General features: G+C 43.2%; 1 protein-coding gene across 5 annotated transcripts in view; it reads right to left on the reverse strand.

Annotated features, from left to right (window-relative positions):
* Nucleotides 1-21866, reverse strand: part of CUL2 (cullin 2) — a 90353-nt gene that overhangs the window by 42345 nt on the left and 26142 nt on the right. For 3 of the 5 annotated variants that reach the window (XM_053259647.1, XM_053259646.1, XM_053259649.1), the window contains exons 2-7: nucleotides 16439-16577; nucleotides 11149-11251; nucleotides 8993-9087; nucleotides 6350-6455; nucleotides 4684-4766; nucleotides 3787-3840 (exon numbers count right to left, since the gene is read on the reverse strand). In XM_053259647.1, the coding sequence (XP_053115622.1) occupies nucleotides 3787-3840; nucleotides 4684-4766; nucleotides 6350-6455; nucleotides 8993-9087; nucleotides 11149-11251; nucleotides 16439-16557 (560 nt within the window). In that variant the 5' untranslated portion in view covers nucleotides 16558-16577. Of the gene's footprint in view, nucleotides 1-3786; nucleotides 3841-4683; nucleotides 4767-6349; nucleotides 6456-8992; nucleotides 9088-11148; nucleotides 11252-16438; nucleotides 16578-18926; nucleotides 18997-21866 lie in introns of all 5 variants that reach the window. The other 2 variants (XM_053259648.1, XM_053259650.1) reach the window with 2 other exon arrangements.

A 21866-nucleotide genomic window follows, 5' to 3' on the forward strand; every position in this document is an offset into this window, starting at 1 on the left:
AGCCTTGTCTATCCCAGGAATCATGGTGAGGGCAACAGGATGCGAAGTCTTAGACCGCTTCATCATATTATAGACCGGGTCAGCAACGTCCGCATCCGGAGAGCTTACGTCCATGCCCAGGGCTTCAGCGATGTCCCTTATGAGGATATGGTAAGCTTTCAATTCCTCAGTTGGCGAGGTGGATAGCTTTGGTGGCACATCCGAAGGGGGGTCAGACCTACGACTGATATCATCTCTGTCAGAGGCTGGTCCCGACTCATCGTCCTCACTGTCATCAGAGGGTGAAGATGATGGTTCAGAAGGAGGAGGTGTTGCTTTCCTCTTTCTTTTCCCAGCAGGTTTTTCTGGCATCCTCGTCTGGACCACAGGTAATTGTGAATTCTCTGGAAGGTAGGTTTGAACTTGCACCAATGGTGTTTGTATAGGCAAGTTCACAGACGGCCCCTGATGGTCTGCATGCTCTGACTGCAGCAGCGGCTGAGCAAGTTGTCCAGCCTGCACAAAATTCCGCAGCCCTTGCACTGGTTGCACTTCTACCTGTGCCGCTTTCCAACGCAAGAACTCTGCATAATCATCCGGCACCCCATGGCGGAAACCGCAGGAATGAGTTGGCTGCAGCATCGTAGAGCACCCGACATCGGTTCTTGGATCCTGGACCACTGCTGGTGTCAGTGAGGCAACATGAGGCAGATCAGCCAGCTCTCCACCTCCAGGACCCTCGTCCAAGCCTGTCGACAGGAAGCCGCGAAACGTCGCACCCGAGGGTGTACTCGAACTCGACTCCAGCAGTTCTCTAAGTCCGTCCCCGTGTGTAGCCAGACTCGGAGTCCTCGGCGTCGAGGGGGACTGTGCTGGCGTCAATGCCGGTGACAAAAGATGAGGAATCCTCCTCAATGTCGAAGCCGTCAACACCGACGAAGGAGCAGTGTTCACATTCAATATCTGCTCCGGCACCGTGGACGCCGACGGAGGAATGGCATACACCGCCTGGGCAGTTATGGGAGGCTCCGATGCCGAGACTTGCAAATGCCTCGACGCCGATATCGACGTCGGCGTCGATGTCGATTCCAATGTCGACGCCTGTCCCAGACTGCCTTGGTCCAATCTCGATGTCGGCACTGGTGTCGACGTCGAGACTAACGTCGACGTCGAAGCCGAAACCATCCTGACCGTCGATGCCGGAGGTGTCGACGTCGAGGCTGTAGGGGACTCAGCCGAGTCCACGTCGTAAATCTGTGCTGCCGTCGGTGAGGGAGTTCGATGTCGAGACTCCTCACGATGGCGACCTTCCCTCTCAGAAGCATGACGATCTCTATCCTTATGCTTCCGTTTTTTGGAAACCTCCTTTGGTTTCTTAAACAGAGTGTCAACAGTGGTTTTAGACTGCTTATCAGCAGACCCACTGGAACCCAATCCCGGGGAGCTTGACGCACCGCACTCCTTCGACATCGAAGCTCCCGATGTTGAACCGGAACTCATCGACGCCGACGGACGAGGAGTTGGCGGCCGAAGTGCCTCCTCGTATAACGCAGCTCGAAGCCTGAGAGCTCTATTTTGTCTAGTTTGTTTTGAAAACGAGCAGCATATCTTACATGCCGCCGTGTTATGATTCTCTCCTAGGCACATCAAACAGGCGTCGTGATAATCAGTCGAAGGCAACTTTGCTCGACACTTTTCACACCGTTTGAATGTCTTCTTAGCTTCCATTGTCCAAATGCCGTTCCGAGTCAAATTCAGTAAACAATCTTAGGAACAAACAAAGCAGAGTCCGTAATCAAGTCCGTTCGCCGTTCCGAGTCAAAACCGTCCTGTACAAACTTCGAAGTTAGAATCAGAGTCCCAAATCAAGTCCGTTGTTCGTTCTGAAGTCAAACCAATTAATCCGCTCAGTAGAGAATAGTCAAACAGTCCGAAGTCAAAATTTTTGATAATAATTGAGGAGCAACAGCCAAGAGGTGTAAGCGCTTTGGCGGTCAAGAGAAAACTGAAGGAGAGGCGCCCCAACCGTCGATTCTAACGGAAGCTGCAAGGCACGTGCAGACGGGCGGGGCGCAAAGAGGAGCTAGCTAGTCAGCCCGGGAGGTCCCTGCGCAGGCGCAGAAACCCAGTTCTTATGGATACAATGGATCACAATCCAGATTTATTACTATTATTATTTATTTGATTTATATACCTTTATATCTTATTTATAAGGTATAAAAATCAAATAAATAATAATAGTAATAATAATATTCCCCTTAGGGGATGGGACCGATCTGGGAAGAGCCAGCATGGTGTAGTGGTTAGAGTGCTGGACTAGGACCGGGGAGACCCGAGTTCAAATCCCCATTCAGCCATGAAACTAGCTGGGTGACTCTGGGCCAGTTACTTCTCTCTCAGCCTAACCTACATCACAGGCTTGTTGTGAAAGAGAAACTCAAGTATGTAGTACATTGCTCTGGGCTCCTTGGAAGAAGAACGGGATATAAATGTAATAATAATAATAATCATCATCATCATCTGCATGCTTGCATGCACAAGGTTCCAAGTTCCCTCCCTGGCATCTCCAGAAAGGGCTGGGAGAGACTCCTGCCTGCAACCTTGGAGAAGCCGCTGCCAGTCTGTGTAGACAATACTGAGCTAGATGGATCAATGGCCTGACTCAGTAGAAGGAAGCTTCCTATGTTCCTAATTATTTTTCAAACTGTGAAAGAGAGTTCATTCCTACAAGATGTGCTCCAATATGAGAGGAGCTACTTCAATAAATGAGCATTTAAAATACTTTCAATCATGATACTTTGGTCAACTATACTTGTCTCAAATCTACCAGTTTTGTCACTACATTTATTTTGTAAATCAGGATGAAACTAACCGAAGGGCATTGTTAAGATGCCCAAGCCCCAGAAAAATCAATAAGGCACACTTAATTAGGTGTTGGATTGGGGCTGCTCTTTGCAACTCTACTTGGGGTGCCACAAGGCAATAATTCTGCGCCCCCTGACAATGGGGTGTGCAAACCGGTTCAAGCTCAAACCACACTAGCCCTCCAAAAAGCGGGGCCGGTCTGATCTTGAGATGGGCCAGGCCTGGATCGAACTGGTTAGACTGGTTCTAGTGCTTGCAAAGGGGAATCTGGTAAGGATTCCTCTCCACAAACATTGGGGGAACCCTATGGGGTGGGAAAAGGGTGGGTGGGAGGTTACCTTACATGCTGCTGCTGTGGTGCAACTCCTCGGAGGGAGCTGGTGCTCTCCCTTATCAGCTTGGGCTGACGGGGGCCGATTCAGGCCTACACACAAGCATGGTGGCTATTAAAGTGACCACTGCACATGCGTCAAGTGCTGGTGGAGCCTAGGCAAGTCTCCACTGCCACCCCCTGAGGAGCCACGCCACCACTGTGGCACATAAAGTTCTTTCCCACCCACCCCTTTTCCAGCCCTGTAGGGTTCCCCAATGCTTGTAAAGGGGAATCCTTACTGGATTCCCCTTTGCAAGCACTAGAACTGGGGATGAACTGGTTCGACCTTAGATCTGGGCATGAACCAAACTGCCAGCCAGTTAGTCAGAACTGGTACGCAGACTGGGCGGTTCATTTCGAACGTGAACTGAACAGCCTGGAATGGTCCCGTGCACACCCCTAGCTGCCAGCAGCTTCAGGGCAGCATAAAACCCAAGCGAGGTTACAGAAGAAACATGACTGTACTGTCAAATGCATCCGGTTGGCCAGACTTGGCTGGCTTCTCTATACGTCTGCTAAGAAGCTATAGAATATGCAAGATTTTAAATTGCCGGCAATCAGAGCCTTACCCTGGAACAAGGCTGCCTGACACAAGGAGCTGAAGCTTGCACTGCTGCTCAGTTCTGCAATACATTCAGAATTTCAGAAAGAAGTCTAGCTCTAACATCCTTTTTTAAAAACACATTTATACAACATTCCATAATACCTAATTCAAAATGGTGACGTGCACAAGCTGGTTTGGCACCTCCTCTGGGAAGCGCCAAACTGGCTTCGGCTTAGTGTGGCGGGAAGTGGTTCCCTTAAAACGCAGGTAAGGAGCTCCTTACCTGCTTGTCCCCGCCTCGCCACTTTTCCGGCGCCACCGCACACTCTCCAAAAGGCTGGCCATGGCGCTGTTTCCTGCTGCCTCCATGCGTGATCGGCATGCACTCTGGAAGAGCGGGCACTGCTGCCAGAAAAGCAGCAGGGCGGGGATGAGCAGGTGAGGAGCTCCTTACCTGCTTTTTAAGGGAACAGATCCCTGCCCCGCCGGCAGCTGCACGAACAGCTCATGAACATCCCTAATTCAAAATAACTTAGAAGCATGGCATCCACTCAGCAATGGAAGAATTCACGTTTTCTTGGCCAGTGTACCAAGCGCTAATCGATCAAGCTTCAGGTTCTGCAGCAAGTAGCGCAAGTGAACACAGAGGCTGGCACTCCCAAACCATCTGCTACTTGACGGAGCACACTTCCTGCTTGTAGAGTCAATTTCACATCTCAAGAGATGCTGCTTTGCTCAGGCACACTGCCAACGGAGCCATTTTTTAAACAGTTGCACTTATATCAACTACAGTGAACAAACAGCCTCACACACAATTTCGGCTTAATTAAACACCAAATGCAGCTCTCGGACTGGTCCAATAAACATGCACATATATGCAGGCACATAATACCCCCTCACAGAAGTGGAAGAGCACACTCACTTTTTGATTTCACGGAGCAGCATTCGAATAAGGACGGCCTGTAAGGGCTCGATCATTAATCTTCTCCACATATCAAGTGCTAGCTGTAGTGACAAATGCACAACAGGAACAGATTGTTAATTTATTTCAATTATAAACTTGTTCAGTACTGAAGGCTCTAGGTGGTGCAGTACATAAAATAACCTATTACATGAATGTAACAGATTAAAACACAGCAAATAAGAATTCAAAATAGTATTTCAAATATGGAAATAAACTCCAGCACCTCAACAGATTAGCCCTAGCCACCTAAATACAGCCTGATTTAAAAAAAAAAGGTTTTCCAACATTGGTATAGAAAGATGTTTCCCAGCACTAGTAAAGAAAGGAAAAGTTGAAGCTTTAAGATGAAACAAACAAAAAGCTGGGTTTGTTACTGTGTTGCCATTCAAGGGGAAGCAACGGTTAATACTAGCTCTGTGACAAGAGCCTCTAGTTCAAGCATGTATTTATTTCATTCATGTTGTGGAAAAAAATGTGAAGTTGGCGCTGTGAACCCTACTAAGGGCAATACATGAACCCTGTGAAGTTGGCGCTGTGAACCCTACTCACAGGAACCAATACATGCTAGCTTGTCTCTTGTGTACATGCAGCCCCAAACAGCCTCAGCAAATTGTGGCTCTCTGACTTCTGTATCTCAGTCTTTTGTCACTTGCACACATTGCCTCTTTACAGACATATGCAAAAACGCAGCATGTGAAGAGGCAGCTCCTCACACTGTCAACTGAGCAAAGAGGTGCCTTTTAAAGTGGCAATTCTCAGGGAGAGCAACTGGCTCTACCCAATCCCAGCACAGCATCCCTCCAGTGGCTGTTGCTGGCGTCTACCTTATGCTTCTTTTGAGACTGTGAGCCCTTTGGAGACAGGGAACCATCTTATTTTTCTATGTAAATTTATGTTTCTATGTAAACACTCTGAGAATGGTTAAAAAGTGGTACCTACATATGTGTAGTAGTAAGTAGTGGCAGCAGTTTTAATGTCCTCAGTTGAGGATCATGTATTCCATTTGAAGAGCAGAAAATATAGGATGGATGGTAGGCCGAAAATATAGGATGGTAGTGATAGCTAATAGGTTCAGAGTGCTCCCAGTAGAAAGGAGTATGGTATGGTACTTCAGTCCAAGAGGTCTGACCTTATGTTCAACCTGGGGAAAGCAGGTGGGGACAATGGGCTTAAAAATGTGTGACCCCCCAAGGCTAGCTTCCTCAAGGCTTGCTTCCATGCATACTAGATTCAGAAAGCAATGCCTCACCTTTTTCGAATTCAAGAGGCTGCTGTAAACAATTTTGTGCTGGGCATTTCAACCACCATTAAAATTAGGACTTCTTCCATTATTGGAGCGTCTATGATGGCTCTTTCTGCCAATCTCAATTCACTTCAATGAGCCTGGGGCAGTAAGCAAAGATGGCCCAACAGACTGCTAAAAGCCATTAAAAGCATGGCGGTGGCGGGGGGGGGGGGGACGACTGCAGAAGATATTTGTTATATTGTACCAACTAAAACTCCAAATAAGTAAAAGCAGGCTATGCTATTTTAGAAGGAGAAACTGCCTTAATTGGGAGGATACACATATATTTTATATACCCCTCACACTGACCTCTTGAAACTACTTTTGAAGAATACCTACCTCTCCAATCTCCATCAGTGGCTCACTCATATCCACCCCTCCATAACCATACTGAAGATCAGCTTCAGTCAATTTGTTCTTTTTAATAAACTGCGTATTGAGGTATCTATGGGGGGGAAACAACATTTTTGTTCAGAAGCAGAAGTGAAATCTGAAGCAGATCTATGGTAGCATTAAGAAAAACACTTTAGCTTTGGGGAGAGAAAGACATTAAAAATACTTTTAGCAGAATGTGGAAGTTGTAAACATACAAATATGAACATGGGACACAGGAAATACAGGTGAAACTCGGAAAATTAGAATATCGTGCAAAAGTCCATTAATTTCAGTAATGCAAATTAAAAGGTGAAACTGATATATGAGACAGACGCATTACATGCAAAGCGAGATAAGTCAAGCCTTAATTTGTTATAATTGTGATGATCATGGCGTACAGCTCATGAAAACCCCAAATCCACAATCCCAGAAAATTAGAATATTACATGGAACCAAGAAGACAAGGATTGAAGAATAGAACAATATCGGACCTCTGAAAAGTATAAGCATGCATATGTATTCAGTACTTGGTTTGGGCCCCTTTTGCAGCAATTACTGCCTCAATGCGGCGTGGCATGGATGCTATCAGCCTGTGGCACTGATGAGGTATTATGGAAGACCAGGATGCTTCATTAGCGGCCTTCAGCAATTCTGCATTGTTTGGTCTCATGTCTCTCATCCTTCTCTTGGCAATGCCCCATAGATTCTCTATGGGGTCAGGTCAGGTGAGTTTGCTGGCCAATCAAGCACAGTACACTGTATACTTTTCAGAGGTCCGATATTGTTCTATTCTTCAATCCTTGTCTTATTAGTTCCATGTAATATTCTAATTTTCTGAGATTGTGGATTTGGGGTTTTCATGAGCTGTACGCCATGATCATCACAATTATAACAAATTAAGGCTTGACTTATCTTGCTTTGCATGTAATGCGTCTGTCTCATATATCAGTTTCACCTTTTAATTTGCATTACTGAAATTAATGGGACTTTTGCACGATATTCTAATTTTCCGAGTTTCACCTGTAGATGTAAGGCCATGTTACTGTTCTGCACAACGCAAATTAGACTGTGGCTAGAGAGCTGTATCCAAGTTTGGAAACTATGCTTTTAAAAGAATATTAACACACAAGAAAGAATTCAGGTAGCAGCAAAGATAACTTGGGAGGGTTTTTTTGTTTTTTTTAATTGAACTGAACACGTTCTATTATTCTGCCTGTTTTACAAGGATATTCGTGAATCTCTCATTTGCTATGTAAATTTTGCTTTGCTATGTAAATTTCCTGGTCGACAGGAGCAATTTTATTGTTCCTTGTTGCTTTCGGACTCAGAGAGTTTAATTACTTCTAATGTGGCTAAATTCTGTGCTGCTGCCATAAATATACGTCACCAGATGGTTAACAAGGATACTTTATTGTTTTAAATTTTTATCGTCATTATGTTTTAAATTTTGTTAAAAAATTTTAACTAATTCTAATTGCAGCCTGTTTTAATTACATACATTCAATTATATAATCAATTATATAACTGTAACTTTCTCTTCTGTTTTGGCTTGTGGCTGTAACATTAAAGAACTTGAACTTGATAACTTGGGAGTTCATATTGTGAAGAAAAGCTCAAAGAACCAAGATCTAGTTTAAACTTCTTTTTGGCGGTTCTGGATTTTTCAATTCCTTTGAACTGGGATCATCTGATACCAATTTTAAGTCTTATAAGGAGGAGTCTTACCAGTCATTTTTCACACAATACACCCAAATAATCAGAAACAGATGGCATAGTTTGTACCACATCTTAGTTATGTTTCACAATAACCAAAAATATGGCCCAATACTAACACATTTATGCAAAAGTAAATGCCACTGATTTCAATGCAACATAGCCCCAGATCATATAATACATTCGGGCAGGGTAGCAAGGCATGGTGAAAAACACCGCAACCCCCTCCACTACAGAAACAGCATGAAGAATGCCTTTGACATGAGCATCCAATCAATTGGAAGCCTGGGGTGTGTGTGTGTGTGTGTGTGTGTGTGTGTAGAGAGAAATCAAGTGACTTGGGTCTCTCTGCAATTGAGTGCTCACATGAAGGGCCTGGGACTCTGGAAGCTATGTGATGAAGGGGCCATTGTTGCTCTTTCATTAAGGTATTGCACAGCTGCCCCAACTGAACTACGAAATCAGGGCTTACTTGTCACTAAGAACATTTAGAATTGGGGTGGTAAACTTGCTTTTTGAAATGCTTCAAGTCTATTCTTGTGCATCTTTCAAGAAGCAATGTTAGTCTAATTTACACTACTACATTAACTGAATGATTTAAAAGAGATCACTTAATGCCAGTTTAAGAAGCATTCAACAAACCAGAATCCCAAGATGTTGCTGCGAGACTAAGTTGTCCATTATGCAATTTTACGGAGTGAATACCATACAAAGGATCTCTCTAAAATAATGCTGACAGCAGTAAAGTTGACATGTGTGTCATATTCCATAATCTCATCCCAAATATCTTTTGAAAACTAATACTAATTTGTTTCAATTTCTAAACAGTTTTGGCCTTCTCCCATAAGAAATCTTTTGCATCTATTATGTAAGGATTCTTTCTCCAACATTTACCTGTATAAACAGTCCATATAGTCTGCCCCTTTACTGTATTCATCCCAGTATCTGTGATACATTACCAGTACTTGTTCTTCAGAGTCCAGGACTCTCTATGGAGAAGGGGGAAAGCATGGGGGAGAAATTAATTCCATTATTCACATTATAATTGTATGTTAGACATGATGGATGGTTTATTCCATAATAAATCTACCTTTCAAAACGGTTTCAAGTATTTGATACCTCACACATATTTACTTAGTGCTCTCATGTTGTAATTCACAAACATTTTACCACTAAAATTTTGACTGCATCCAGGCTTTCACAAAATCACTCCTCAGTCTCTAGCAACTGCTCCTCCCAACTCTGGCAAATAGAATGAATAGTAGTAGTAGTTCTTTTATTGCAGCCATAGGCCAAACAAAAACAAAAGTGACAATAACTACTACTACTACTAGAATGAATAGGAATAGGTACGCAAGTTTATTATTTGCTTGGATCTAGAAATCCAGCCAAATCACTCTGAAGGAGTTTTTTGGGGTATGGGGGCCAACTACTTTATCTTTGCTAATCAGAGCTAGTAGGGATTCAAAGTTAAAAACAAGAGAGAGAAAGAAGGTAGGCCCTGTGATTGGAAAAGCCTGCAGGTCAGAGGAGAGGGAGGGACAGAGGGAGACAGGAAGCGAGTGATCAAAACACACACACACAAAAACCACCATATAGGGCAGAGCTGGCTTTTCTTTCAGATTTTGCTTTCAGGTCAGAATGAGCCTTTAGGAAAAACAGAAAAAGCACTTAGAAATTGTTCTTTGCGTGATCATTTAGCTTGTTAGAAATGCAAAGCTTGCATTACAGCTGACAGAAGAGAGCCTTTGTTAAGCAAATTTTCAGTGCATTCTACTAAGTCCCATTTGTTTCAGTGGCACTTACTTTCAGGTAAGTGTGCACAGGAAAGCAAACTCACAATAATATTTAAACTTACAAATTAAAGCTTGTAAGTCAAGTTTGTACTTCAGATATAAGTGTTGTTATAACTGGAATACAACAGATTTCTTTCCTCCTTTTGGTATTTTTACTCAAAATTGTAACAGAACTTTCTGGAACATTCTGAATGTCCAATATTACCTGTCAAAAATCTGGTTTTATCATGAAACTTGAATTAAAAAATAAAGACCAAGCTTTTCCAAACCTTGTAGACAGAGAGTTTCAGGGTTCTAGCTTGGAAAAACTGCCCCAACAAAACAGAGTACAACCTATGAAAATACAAACGGGGCGTGAGGGGGGGAATGTCAGCCTTTAAAGGGGCCACAGGACTCTTATTTTGTGTGAAACGTGAATGCCATTTTTCACATTTGTAAGAAAAATTCTTGGACAGGGAATTAAAATAAGCACCTTGCTAGTCAAAATACAAACTTTCCACATCTTGGACTTTGCACTAGAAAATGAAAATGTAGAGTATTTGAGCTTTTAATATAATTAAAAAACTATTCTGAAAGATCAGCCTTAAAAATTAAAAATTAAAAAGTAGTCCAAAACCATGACGTCACCGATTAGAAGTAAAAAGCAAGGATTTTATGAGTTCATGAACTGAAATAAAGGTTGAATTATTACACAGCTTTTTCAGCTTGCTGTAACTGCCACCAGTTTTCAAAATTCATGGCGGGGTTATATTTGTAGTCACCTATATTGTGCAGCAGCGATACAGGAAGGTGCTGGAGGTGGATGCTCACTTCAGTGACAATGGCAAAGCCATCAACTCATACCACGCGGGAGGAAGGCAATGGTAAACCACTCCTATATTCTACCAAGAAAAGCACATGCTGACTTGACGGCACAATCTTTCCTTTATATTTCACAGCTGTAGAGCCCTGGCAATGTGTGTCGGAAGACCAACTGAGAGGCAGATGGTGTAATGTGTGTTTGGAGGAATGTCTGGTGTGGATAACATGCTGGGAGTATGTTTCAGGGAGGGGGATAGTTGGTGCATGCGTGAAGTGGAGAAGAGGAAACTGATGGACAAATTCATACCTGACTAATATTTGTGGACTCCTGAACAAATATTTTATAAACAGTGGAAGTTTGTACTGTATTATGAAATCTCCTTCTGGAAACCACATACAGGAGTCTTCTCTCATACACAGTGACAATACTTACGTTTTGTACAGGATAGTTACCTTGTGCAAATGGTGTACATGATTTTCCAAAAATATTTTAGTTTCCATATAAAGTTTCTCCCCCAGAGGTTCAGGATAGGCCACACACAAAGCATAAATGTCCCTGGGTTTGAAGTCAAGGTGGAAATACACTTTTCACAAGCTCTAGAACTTAAAAGCAAATCAATTCTTTTAAAAAAGAAAAAAAAAGAAATCCTGGTTGGGATCCAAAGAGCACTAGGCACACACCACAATGCTTCTACAGGCACATGGAGGGACTGCCAATTTCCCTGTCAGTTGCAGCTCAATGTGCTGAATCAAATGCTGCCCAGGAGGGTCCCTGAGCAAACTTCCCCAGCCTCAGGAATGCCACTTGAGGAAATACAACAACGGCCTGAAAAGCATTCGTGTGTTCATGGAATGCCACCTTCGACCTTGGCCATATATTCATTTAGGATGTACTGAACTTGTAGTAAGGAGAAAAACATATCCTTAATTTTTTTTAAAAAAATCATTTTCTATTATTGTATGTGCAAACAAGTAGTAAGAAGCCTGACTTACCAACAGAGCAATATTACATAGTTTTAGCACAGCTTTATACCTCACCACACCAGTTACCTCTGATACTAACAATCTGGTAGTCAGCAATATGTAAACAACCTTTCCAGTGGGGCGGCAGGAGGGAGGAGAGAGAGACCTGTAATAGTGGGATACACTTTCCATGCTCCCCCACTCCATTTTTATTTTATTTTTTAGGGGTTTCCTGGAAGATACAGGAACTTTTAAAAGACAAGAAGAGGGATGCTAGTGGCACTTCTCATCAACATTATTCATTACATAAGAAAATACAATCAATTTGTTTCCTCCATAAACCATCCAAACTGAAACAAGCAAGAATTTTGCAGAAGAAACTGTTCTGTAGCTATTGTAAAGAGCACAATTATTGGAAAACACTGTCTGCCTTTGAACTTTGCTGGAACAATTGTGCAGCCACAAAACAAAACAAAACAAAAAATAATAAAGCCAACAAAAGAATTATTTTTAAAACTGTCAACTTTTGCAAGGATTTCCTTAAAAAAATAAAAAATAAAATCCTGCATATGAAGGGCATCAGTTCTATTTCCAAATACTATACTACACACACACACACACCCCACCAGAAGCCCTGCCAGTCTCAGATTTTCATTTACACTCCTAGTAGTTCTCTCCAAGATTTACTCACAGCAACACAAAAACAAAACAAAGCCTTAGTCAAATGATTCTGAAAACATAACAATGGTCGAGAAGCAGACTGCACTAAAAACTAGCAAAAAATGTACCACCTTTTAAAATCAAATCCACAAATATAGATAGAAATGATAACTTGATTACTAAACTTGTTTTACGTCATTAGCATCTTATGTTCAACAGCCTTTTTGTGACCAAGCCCTTGTGAAAGTGAATCTTCCAATAATGAGCACAAGCCAAGGTTCATCTACCTAGTAGTCTCACAGGATCAGAACCTGGGGAAACTAGACTATAAGCGGAAACTCCCCAAAGAGGGAAGATAATTAAGACAATTAAGTGGCAGCTTGAGAAGCAGCTCAGATCTTCTGGGTGAGAAGTAGGATTGGCCTGCCTACTCTAAAAAACCTTTTGCTCTTTTTAAGGGCTCTCACTATAGGGATAGATGGTACAATCTGAGGCAGTTTAACAACATTACAATGAATGTCTTCAAGTAAGAGAATGAGATGCATCTCTGCAATCTCAGTCAGGCAAGGCTCTGGCAGCCAACAGTTCCGGCTCAAAGCAGTAACAGCTAGTTCGAATTCTGGACCCTGCTGGAACATTTACTTCCCTGAGAACTCTCTTGGGTACTGCAGAACATGAGTTTTGTATTCCGTTACCAGATTACTCCTACTCAACATCAATCCCCTCCAGGCCTTGTTTAGTGGGGATGGTAGGCTCACAGCCTGGTAAGAATACAACATGTTTACTGCAAAAAAAAAGGGGGGGGGAGCGGAGCAGAAATCTACAGAAACTGTTCTGTTCCTCAGTGTTGAGCTCCAAAACTGCACAGATTATTTAAGCAATTATCCTAGCAGCTCAAGGATTACTGGGAAAGAGCTAGGACTGCTGTTACAGTTCTGGCAATCAGTGTTCGCTCTAACAGGGATTCCCAGGTGTTGTTGACTACAGCTCCCATAATCCCCACCCAAAGGCCATTGCAGTTGGAGATGCTGGGAGTAGTAGTGAACAACATCTGGAAATCCCTCTTAGAGGGAACAGTGCTGGCAATCATGTGGCTAAGATGTAAGAGACATATAGTAAAAAGAGATATATCCTGAATAGTATAATGAGAGAGGATATGAAAAGCAGTCCAAAGATTCCTAGAAGAAATCTACAACAAATACTCGGACACAAATGAAGATGAAAGAAAAACAGGAGTAATTTACTAGGGGAAAGCAGAGGGAAGACAGATTTTTAGAGCGAAAGAGCTGTATCAAAAGGCTGCACACCAAAGGTCCTTTCTTGAAAGTGTGACCAAATACATGGAGATCTAGGGAATATCCTCATCAACTTGTGAATCACCACTTCTAAAAAGTAAAACTAACTTCTTAAAATGAAATTTTAAACACACACACACACACACACACACACACACACACACACAAAGTTATTTCCAGGATCAGATTTAGGATGTGTCACATTTGGCACATCTATTGTAGGACAGCATGCATGCCCTGGAGTAGTGCCAGGAATATCTCATTTCTGTAGGGTTCAGGCAGAGGATATCTGAAGGTCAAAAGGTAACGGGAAGCAAGTCAATGCTTTAAATAAGGTATCATGTGATTTTCTATTGCTCTTTTCAAGAAGGCTTGAAACTATGCTGGGGCACAGTGTCCCAAACACATTTACCCTGCTTTCAGTCTCCAGGAAGGTGTGTACTAATTTAAATACTGAATTAAAAATCTGCTGTGGAGAGTTTGAATTCCATCTAAGCAAACGAACAGCAATTTCTCAGACAGGACAAGACAATTTGTTTGTAATTAATTAATTATTATTATTATTATTTCTTGTTTACACAGTCAGACAGGTGTTATTGACTGGTTTGTTTTATCTAGACATCGGGTCCTTCCCAAGGACCTGGGATGCCAGAATTTTATTGTCAATTGTTAATAGATATCGTTGCAGAATATAGGCTGTTCCCAGTAAAGCTGCTTTTTGTAACTGGCTGATGGTGATTTCTGTGGCCCCTATGGTGTTGAGGTGCTCTTCAAGGTCTTTTGGAACTGCACCCAGGGCGCCTATTATTATTATTATTTCAATTTCTATACCGCCCTTCCAAAAATGGCTCTGGGCGGTTAACACAGAGAAATAACAAATAAATAAGATGGCTCCCTGTCCCCAAAGGGCTCACATTCTAAAACGAAACATAAGATAGACACCAGCAACAGTCACTGGAAGTACTGTGCTGGGGGTGGATAGGGCCAGTTACTCTCCCCCTGCTAAATAAAGAGAATCACCACGGTAAAAGGTGCCTCTTTACCCAGTTAGCAGGGGCTCTTTAATCTTGGTAAATACAAGGGATTTCCCTCCCCCTGGATGGACCAAACTTCATCAGGCCTATCTGGATGCAAGATGAATGCAGATACACAGAATTGGGAATGGTGGTTGTTTCTTCCTCTCCCCTACACCCTCCAAATGGCCATCAATCATATGCCCAATATAAATCTTTGGCCTTCTTCTTCACTGTCATTTCTCTCAAAGTTGTATTGATTTTGACATCAGTGCATTAGGGCAGTGACCTTCATTGTAAGGCCTGGGCTTAGACAAATTCATGAAGGATCAGTCTATCAATGGCTACTAGTCTGGTGGCTATAGGCCACATCCAGCTTCAGAGGCAAGATGCATCTAAATACCAGTTGCAAGGGAGCAACAGCAAGAGAGAGCTGGGCTTCTCAGAGGGATCTGGTGGACCACTGTGTGAAACAGGGTGCTGGACTGGATGGGCCTTGGGCCTGATCCAGCAGGGCTGTTCTTAGGTTCTTATCACATCAGCCCACATCAACCCTAAGTGAGGCTCCATGACTAAATGTTTTGGGGGCCTTTGTGAAGCTTCAGCCAAAGCTGAATATTCTGCACAGTCCGCCCTGGCACCATGCGGAGACAACCGTTCTCACTATGCAGTGCTGAACCTGGCCAAGCATGGGGTGGGAGAGCTCCTTTAAAGGGAAACATAGTCCTCTGGAGCCCCTGTACCATCTTGGAAGGCATGCACGGAATGCTGGGAAGCAGAGCCCCTTCCAATGCTTTCCTCCTGGAGCTCTTAGGAGAGGCTCCCAGCACTGAGAATAGTGCAGTACTTTGTGGAGGTCAGCACAGTAGGAAATGGCTCACACACTGAAGGCTTTTTGGCAAAGTGGCCCCCACTTGAAAAACAGTGAAGGTCACTGCTTTAGGATACAGCAGTGCAGGATCGCATCCTGATGAAAAGAGCCATTCTGCTGCTAGTGCAGCAAATGAAGAGCTCTTGACCGAGCCACCTACCTGACTTGAATCACCCAACTGTGTGGTTCTACCTTTAGCCTACTTGGTTCAGCAGCACGCTTCTCCTCATCTCACAGAAATAAACGTAAACCATTTGCATATATTCATATGCAGATGGGTCACATACAGCTTACACAACTCAGAATTATAAGCACCCTAACAAACAGAACATGATCAAGCAATAGGTAGGACGGCTCAGGAAAAGACTGTCACAGCCTCCAAGAATACCAAGGAGACGGAAGGGAAATGGCTTTATTTCCTTCCAGAGCAAGGCAATCTCTCTGCAGTCACAGACAATCAAACCTTAGCCTTAGCAAAAGCCAGCTGTCAAAAATATAACCTGGGCTGAGGTTCATTAGTGGAACTGTGATAAAGCTGAGTAGGGGGTTCCAATGAAGCTGGATGTAGCAATTGGGACTGTTGGCAAGTTTGCTCAAATCTTTTGTTTCTTTTAATAAGGAATGTGGAATAAATACCATAATGCCAAGTATCACATTTAGAAAGATGGTCTTTGTAATTCACTCATAGCTTACAATTCTTAGTAAGTGATCAATTTAGACTTTGTTCATTATGCTGCACACACCTTTTCTGGCAAATGAATTTACAGAGCACAGCAGATCCTCACTTTCACAGAGCCAGTGAAAAATGAGGTCACTGGAGACACATTTCATTTCAACTGGCTTTATATCAGGCCAAACTAATGTAAGGTTATGTCAAAGCAGCATGTGCAAGACACATACTGGGATGTGATAAGAGAATCCACCTTCTGCTTAAAGGATACGAGAAGCGGTCGTTCCATGTCGCTCTTTCAACATAATCCAACATAACAACAGCTTTAATTGTTGTAAGAAGCTTGTTCCATGTTTCATCAAAATCAACTACGCGTGGTTTCAAGGACATCGTGGGGTGTTAGTGTTAATCTGCAAAAACAACCACAAAATCCGCACTATTAGTTTCAAACTAAAGGAATATTCTCTAGTTGTAAAATGTGATTTTATGATGCAGTCTGTTTGCTTGTGAACACCTAAGATGATATCCCCCAGATAAACTGTACTACACAGGCTGATTTCTACTGGTACTCTCAGTAGTCTTTGTTACTGTAGTACTTTCCCAGCATTCAGTGCAAAATTCTGCTTGCTGATTGGTCTCTTTAATCCACATTTTTGCTAGGCATGCAACAAATGCACGTATGTACATGCGAGAGAGAGAGAGAGAGTGTCAATCATAGACCACCCAATACAAGCATTTGATTCATGTGGGGGGGAAATGTCACGAGAAGAGTCTCAGTAGTTCAGGTCAAGTTTCGAACTAGTTAGACTAGCGTCTTCGACCTACTGCTATCTAGGGAAAATATATATAGTAGCAGAGCCTGGAGAAAGTAGCTGAATTGTTTCAATTCAGCCTTTGCAACAGAAATATATACTGTGAAACTGAACATTTTTAGGGCGGTTTACACAGAGAAATAAAGATAGACACCAGCAACAGTCACTGGAAGTACTGTGCTGGGAATGGATAGGGCCAGTTACTATCCCCCTGCTAAATAAAGAGAATCACCACATTAAAAGGTGCCTCTTTGCCCAGTTAGCAGGGTTGGGTTTCGTGGAAGCCAACCATTAGGCCAGTGAACCACTTAGAGAGGCACTTAAGTAATACACCAAAAGAAAATATGAACTGTACTTACACTGTCTGAGCCCCAACTGCACAATTCTGACCGTTCAGAAACATGTACTAAGCTTCTTTTGGGAATCAGCATGTACCAAGCTTGTATTTGGGGCCAGTGAAGATTTAACACAGGCTTTCTCTTAACCGTGAGTTAGACTGGACACAACCATAAAAGGGCTTGCTCCCTCTCTCCTTGGGAACCCATTTCCTGCTCGTACCATAAGAGCTGGTTTCAAATACTGGTTAAATGGGAACTCCAGTTTTCCTTAACAGTGTTTAATGCTCACGGGGGTGGGGAGGGGGGAGATCAATTATTTTTATGTTTAAATATAAATATTTATATTTGATATTTTCCCCAGTTTAAGTTATAATCTATATATTTATTTCTCCTGGTTGTGCCTTCGAATGTGCGTCCCGGCACCCAACCTGATTGGCTGGGCGGCAGAGGTGCCTGATTGGAGAGGGAGGACAGGAGGGTGACAGAGAGGGGAGGGAGGGCAAGAGAGATTGGGCCAGGAGCGAGGGGAGGGGGCAAGAGAGTGTGGTGGGAGGGAGGGGAAAAGGGGCAAGAGTGTGGTGCGGGAGGGAGAGGGAAGGAGAGTGAGGCAGGAGGGAGGGTGGAACAGTTGGCCCCAAAGAGCGCACAGATGCTCTGTGCGGGTTGGCTAGTGTATTTATTTATTTATTATATTTGTGTGCTGCCACAAACTTCTGTCTCTGGGTGCTTTACAGCAACATAAAACAAATTAAAACAAATTAAAAACCTAGGGAAATTAAAAACCAGGGAGCCCCTGGTGGCGCAGTGGTAAAACTGCCGCCCTGTAACCAGAAGGTTACAAGTTTGATCCTGACCAGGGGCTCAAGGTTGACTCAGCCTTCCATCCTTCAGAGGTCGGTAAAATGAGTACCCAGAATGTTGGGGGCAATATGCTAAATCATTGTAAACCGCTTAGAGAGCTCCGGCTATAGAGCGGTATATAAATGTAAGTGCTATTGCTATTGCTATTGCTAAAAACAAATTAAAACTACAAGTTTTGTTAAAAAGCTTGGGTGAGTAAATGTGTGAGTAAATGTGTCTTTAGAAACTTTTTCAAAGTTGTCACAGATGGGGAAGCTCTGATTTAAGCTGAGAGCGCATTCCAGATTATCAGGGCAACAACAGAAAAGGCCCGTGCCTGTGCAGCCACCAGACAAGCAGGTGGCAACTACAGATGAACTTCTCTTAAATACTCAGGACCTAAGCTGTTTAGGGCTTTATAGGTGATGACCAGCACCTTGTATTTTCCCCGTAAAATTATTGGTAGCCAATGTAGATCTTTTAATATATGACTAATATTGTCTCTTTGAGATGACCCAGAGACCAATCTGGCTTCTGCATTCTGTACCAACTGCAGTTTCTAAACTATTTACAGAGGCAGCCCCAAATAGAGCAGTAGTCAAGTCTGGAGATGACCAGCAGATGTACCTACTGTTCTGAGGTTGTTTATCTTAAAAAAGGGACACAGCTGACATATCAGCCGAAGCTGATAGAAAGCACCTCTGGCCACTGCCTCAACCTGAGACACCAGGGAGAGGTTTGGATCCAGAAGCATTTCCAGACAAAGTACCTGTTCCTTCTGGGGAAGTGTAACCACATCCAGAACCGATAGATCAAAATTGTCTCCTGAGTTTCCGATCCTGCAAAATAAGTACCTCTGGATTCAGTCTCAGTTTTTTACACTTCATCCAGCCCATCACTGCCTCCAGGTAGTATGTATGTATGTATGTATGTATGTATGTATGTATGTATGTATTTATCACATTTCTATACCACCCAAAACTCATGCCTCTGGGCAGTTTACAACAAGCAAACAAAAAGTTAAAACGTTAATTAAAATAAATGAAAACAAAAAACTTAAAACAGTAATTAAAACAAAATAAATGACACAATAAAAGTTAAAAGCAGTACAGCAATTTAAATTTTAAAACTACATTTTAAAACGATGATAAAACTTAAAACAATATTTAATTAAAAGCCTGGGTGAATAGGTTAGGGAGGTTATGCCTTCTATTTAGGGAGATTATGCCTTCTCCTGACATGGAGAAATTGATTTGGGTGTCATCAGCATACTGATAATAACCTGCATCAAATCTCTTGAAGATCTCTCCCAGCGGTTTTATGTAGATGTTAAAGAGCATTGGAGACAACATGGAGTCCTGGGGGGTGTCATATAAAAGTTCTCATTTTGAAGAACACTCTCCAAGGAACACCATCTGGAATCTGCCTGAGAAATAAAAGTGAAACCACTGCAAAGCAGTGCCTCTCACTCCCAACCCCCTCAGACACTCCAGAAGGGTACTATGGTCAGTAGTATCGAAAGCCACCAAGAGATCCAAAAGTAGCAACAGTCACACACCCTCTGTTAATTTCCCATTGGAGATCATCCATCCCATTGGAGACCAAGGCAGTCTCCACCCCATGGCTCGCCCAAAAAGCAGTTTGAAATGGGTCTAGAATAATCAATTTCCTCCAAGACCCCCTGGAGCTGCAGGACCACCACCCTCTTAATTACCTTGCCCGACTATGTAAAGTTGGAGTCAGGTCTATAGTTGCTTAAATCTGAGGGATCCAATGCAGGCTTTTTCAGAAGGGATCTAATGATTGCCTCCTGTAGCGAATTAAAGCTCTCAGAGCAAGCCCATGTGAGGGGAAGTAAAATGCTGAACCATCCCCTCTATGCTTTCCGGCAAAGGCTTTTCCTTACTTTCCTGTATTTCTGGTAGGTTCAAAAATGGCTGCCGCTGCCACCCCTCTTTATTGCAGAGCTTGACCCTTCTTGGACTTGGGGTGGAAATCCCAGGGGGAAACTCCCTTTGTGTTGCTTTAAGCTAAATGCATAAACCTCCCACATGCAAGTCTACATGTGGCAAGAAAACTGATCCAAGTGGACCGAGTCTGAGGCATGTTTGCACCAGAGTAAAAAACACTTTCTCCTGAGCCAAAAATCCACCCAGAGAGACTTGTAAAATGCAAAGAAGAAAAGGGGGGAAAGTTTTATTCAAAGGCTACAGACTGCTGCTGTCTGAGGCTCTCTCAGCTTTTAGTTACAAGTAAAAATACTCAGTGGTTACAAGAATACTTCAAAAAGCACCCCAGCTGCAAGGAACAGAGATGTGGGAAGATACCTTTAAAAAGCATACAGAGTCTTTTACAATGAGCTGGCTAGATGGGCAAAGGCTAATGTTTCTTAGTTTAGTTATGTTACAAGTAAACAAACCTAGAACAGTTTCAGGGATCTACAAAGCGCACGTGCGCGCGCGCGCACACACACACACACACACACACACACACACACACACACACACAGAGTCTAACATGAAATCTGACTAAACAAACTTTCCCTAGACTAAACTTCCAGAAGCCAAAGTCCTGGCTTCCTTTCTCTTGAACTCACCAAATCCTGGATGAGAATTCAAGTTTCCTGCCCCCGTCTTTCAAGGAGCTTCAGAGGTCCTTCCATGAGAGAAATCTCCAGGCTAGCTTTTGACCATGAGGAAGCAAAACTCCATTGCTCCTCACTAAGCCTTTCTGCCCGTGCTTCTCTCACCTCCAGCCTAGCTTCTTCTCACAAAGGAGCCTTCTCTTCCTCCTCATGGCTCTCTAGGTCCCACCCACCTGGTGTGCTGATAGACTGAACCCTGGAGAGGAGAACTGGTCTTGTGGTAGCAAGCATGACTTGTCCCCTTAGCTAAGTAGGGTCTGCCCTGTTTGCATATGAATGGGAGACTAGAAGTGTGAGCACTGTAAGATATTCCCCTCAGAGGATGGAGCCGTTCCGAAAAGAGCAGCAGGTTTCAAGTTCACTCCCTTGCGGCATCTCCAAGATAGGGCTGAGAGATATTCCTGCCTGCAACCTTGGAGAAACCGCTGCCAGTCTGTGAAAACAATACTGAGCTAGATAGACCAATGGTCTGACTCAGTATATGGCAGCTTCCTATGTTTCTATGAGTTCACCAGTCTGTCACGACAGGGTTCACTTCCGGTTTAATATTGAGGGGAGAAGGAGTGGTTGGTCACTACACCTCCTTAAGACAAGGGGGTATCCTGCCCTCCCTCAGAGAAGCATTTATAGTATCGACCAGGCTCTCTACAACAACCCCTCTGCCTGACAGTATAAGCCATGCCAGACAAGGGTCAAGAAAACAGGTGAAAGGCCGCCTGTTCCAAGCAGCTTATCCAATCATCACCATGTCACAAACTGACCACAGTTTCACAAACTGAAACTGGTCTAGCCTATCCACATGAGAGGAGTTGATGGACACCTCAGCATCAGACCCTGCAAGAATTGTGGGGTCCGAATCTAAGTTGGCCTGAATACGAGATTTTATCCACAAATAACTCATTAAAAAGTCACAATGGGCAGTTGATGGTTCAAAATTCTGATTCGAGGAAGAAGGGGCATGTACTAGCCCTCTCACAAACCTAAACAACTCCACTGGACGTGAGCTTGTGGATGCAATATGGGCAGAAAAGAATAGCTTCTTTGGCACACGTACTGCCTGAGCAT

The sequence above is a fragment of the Hemicordylus capensis genome, chromosome 6, assembly GCF_027244095.1.
Source record: "Hemicordylus capensis ecotype Gifberg chromosome 6, rHemCap1.1.pri, whole genome shotgun sequence".
Taxonomy (NCBI): Eukaryota; Metazoa; Chordata; class Lepidosauria; order Squamata; family Cordylidae; genus Hemicordylus; species Hemicordylus capensis.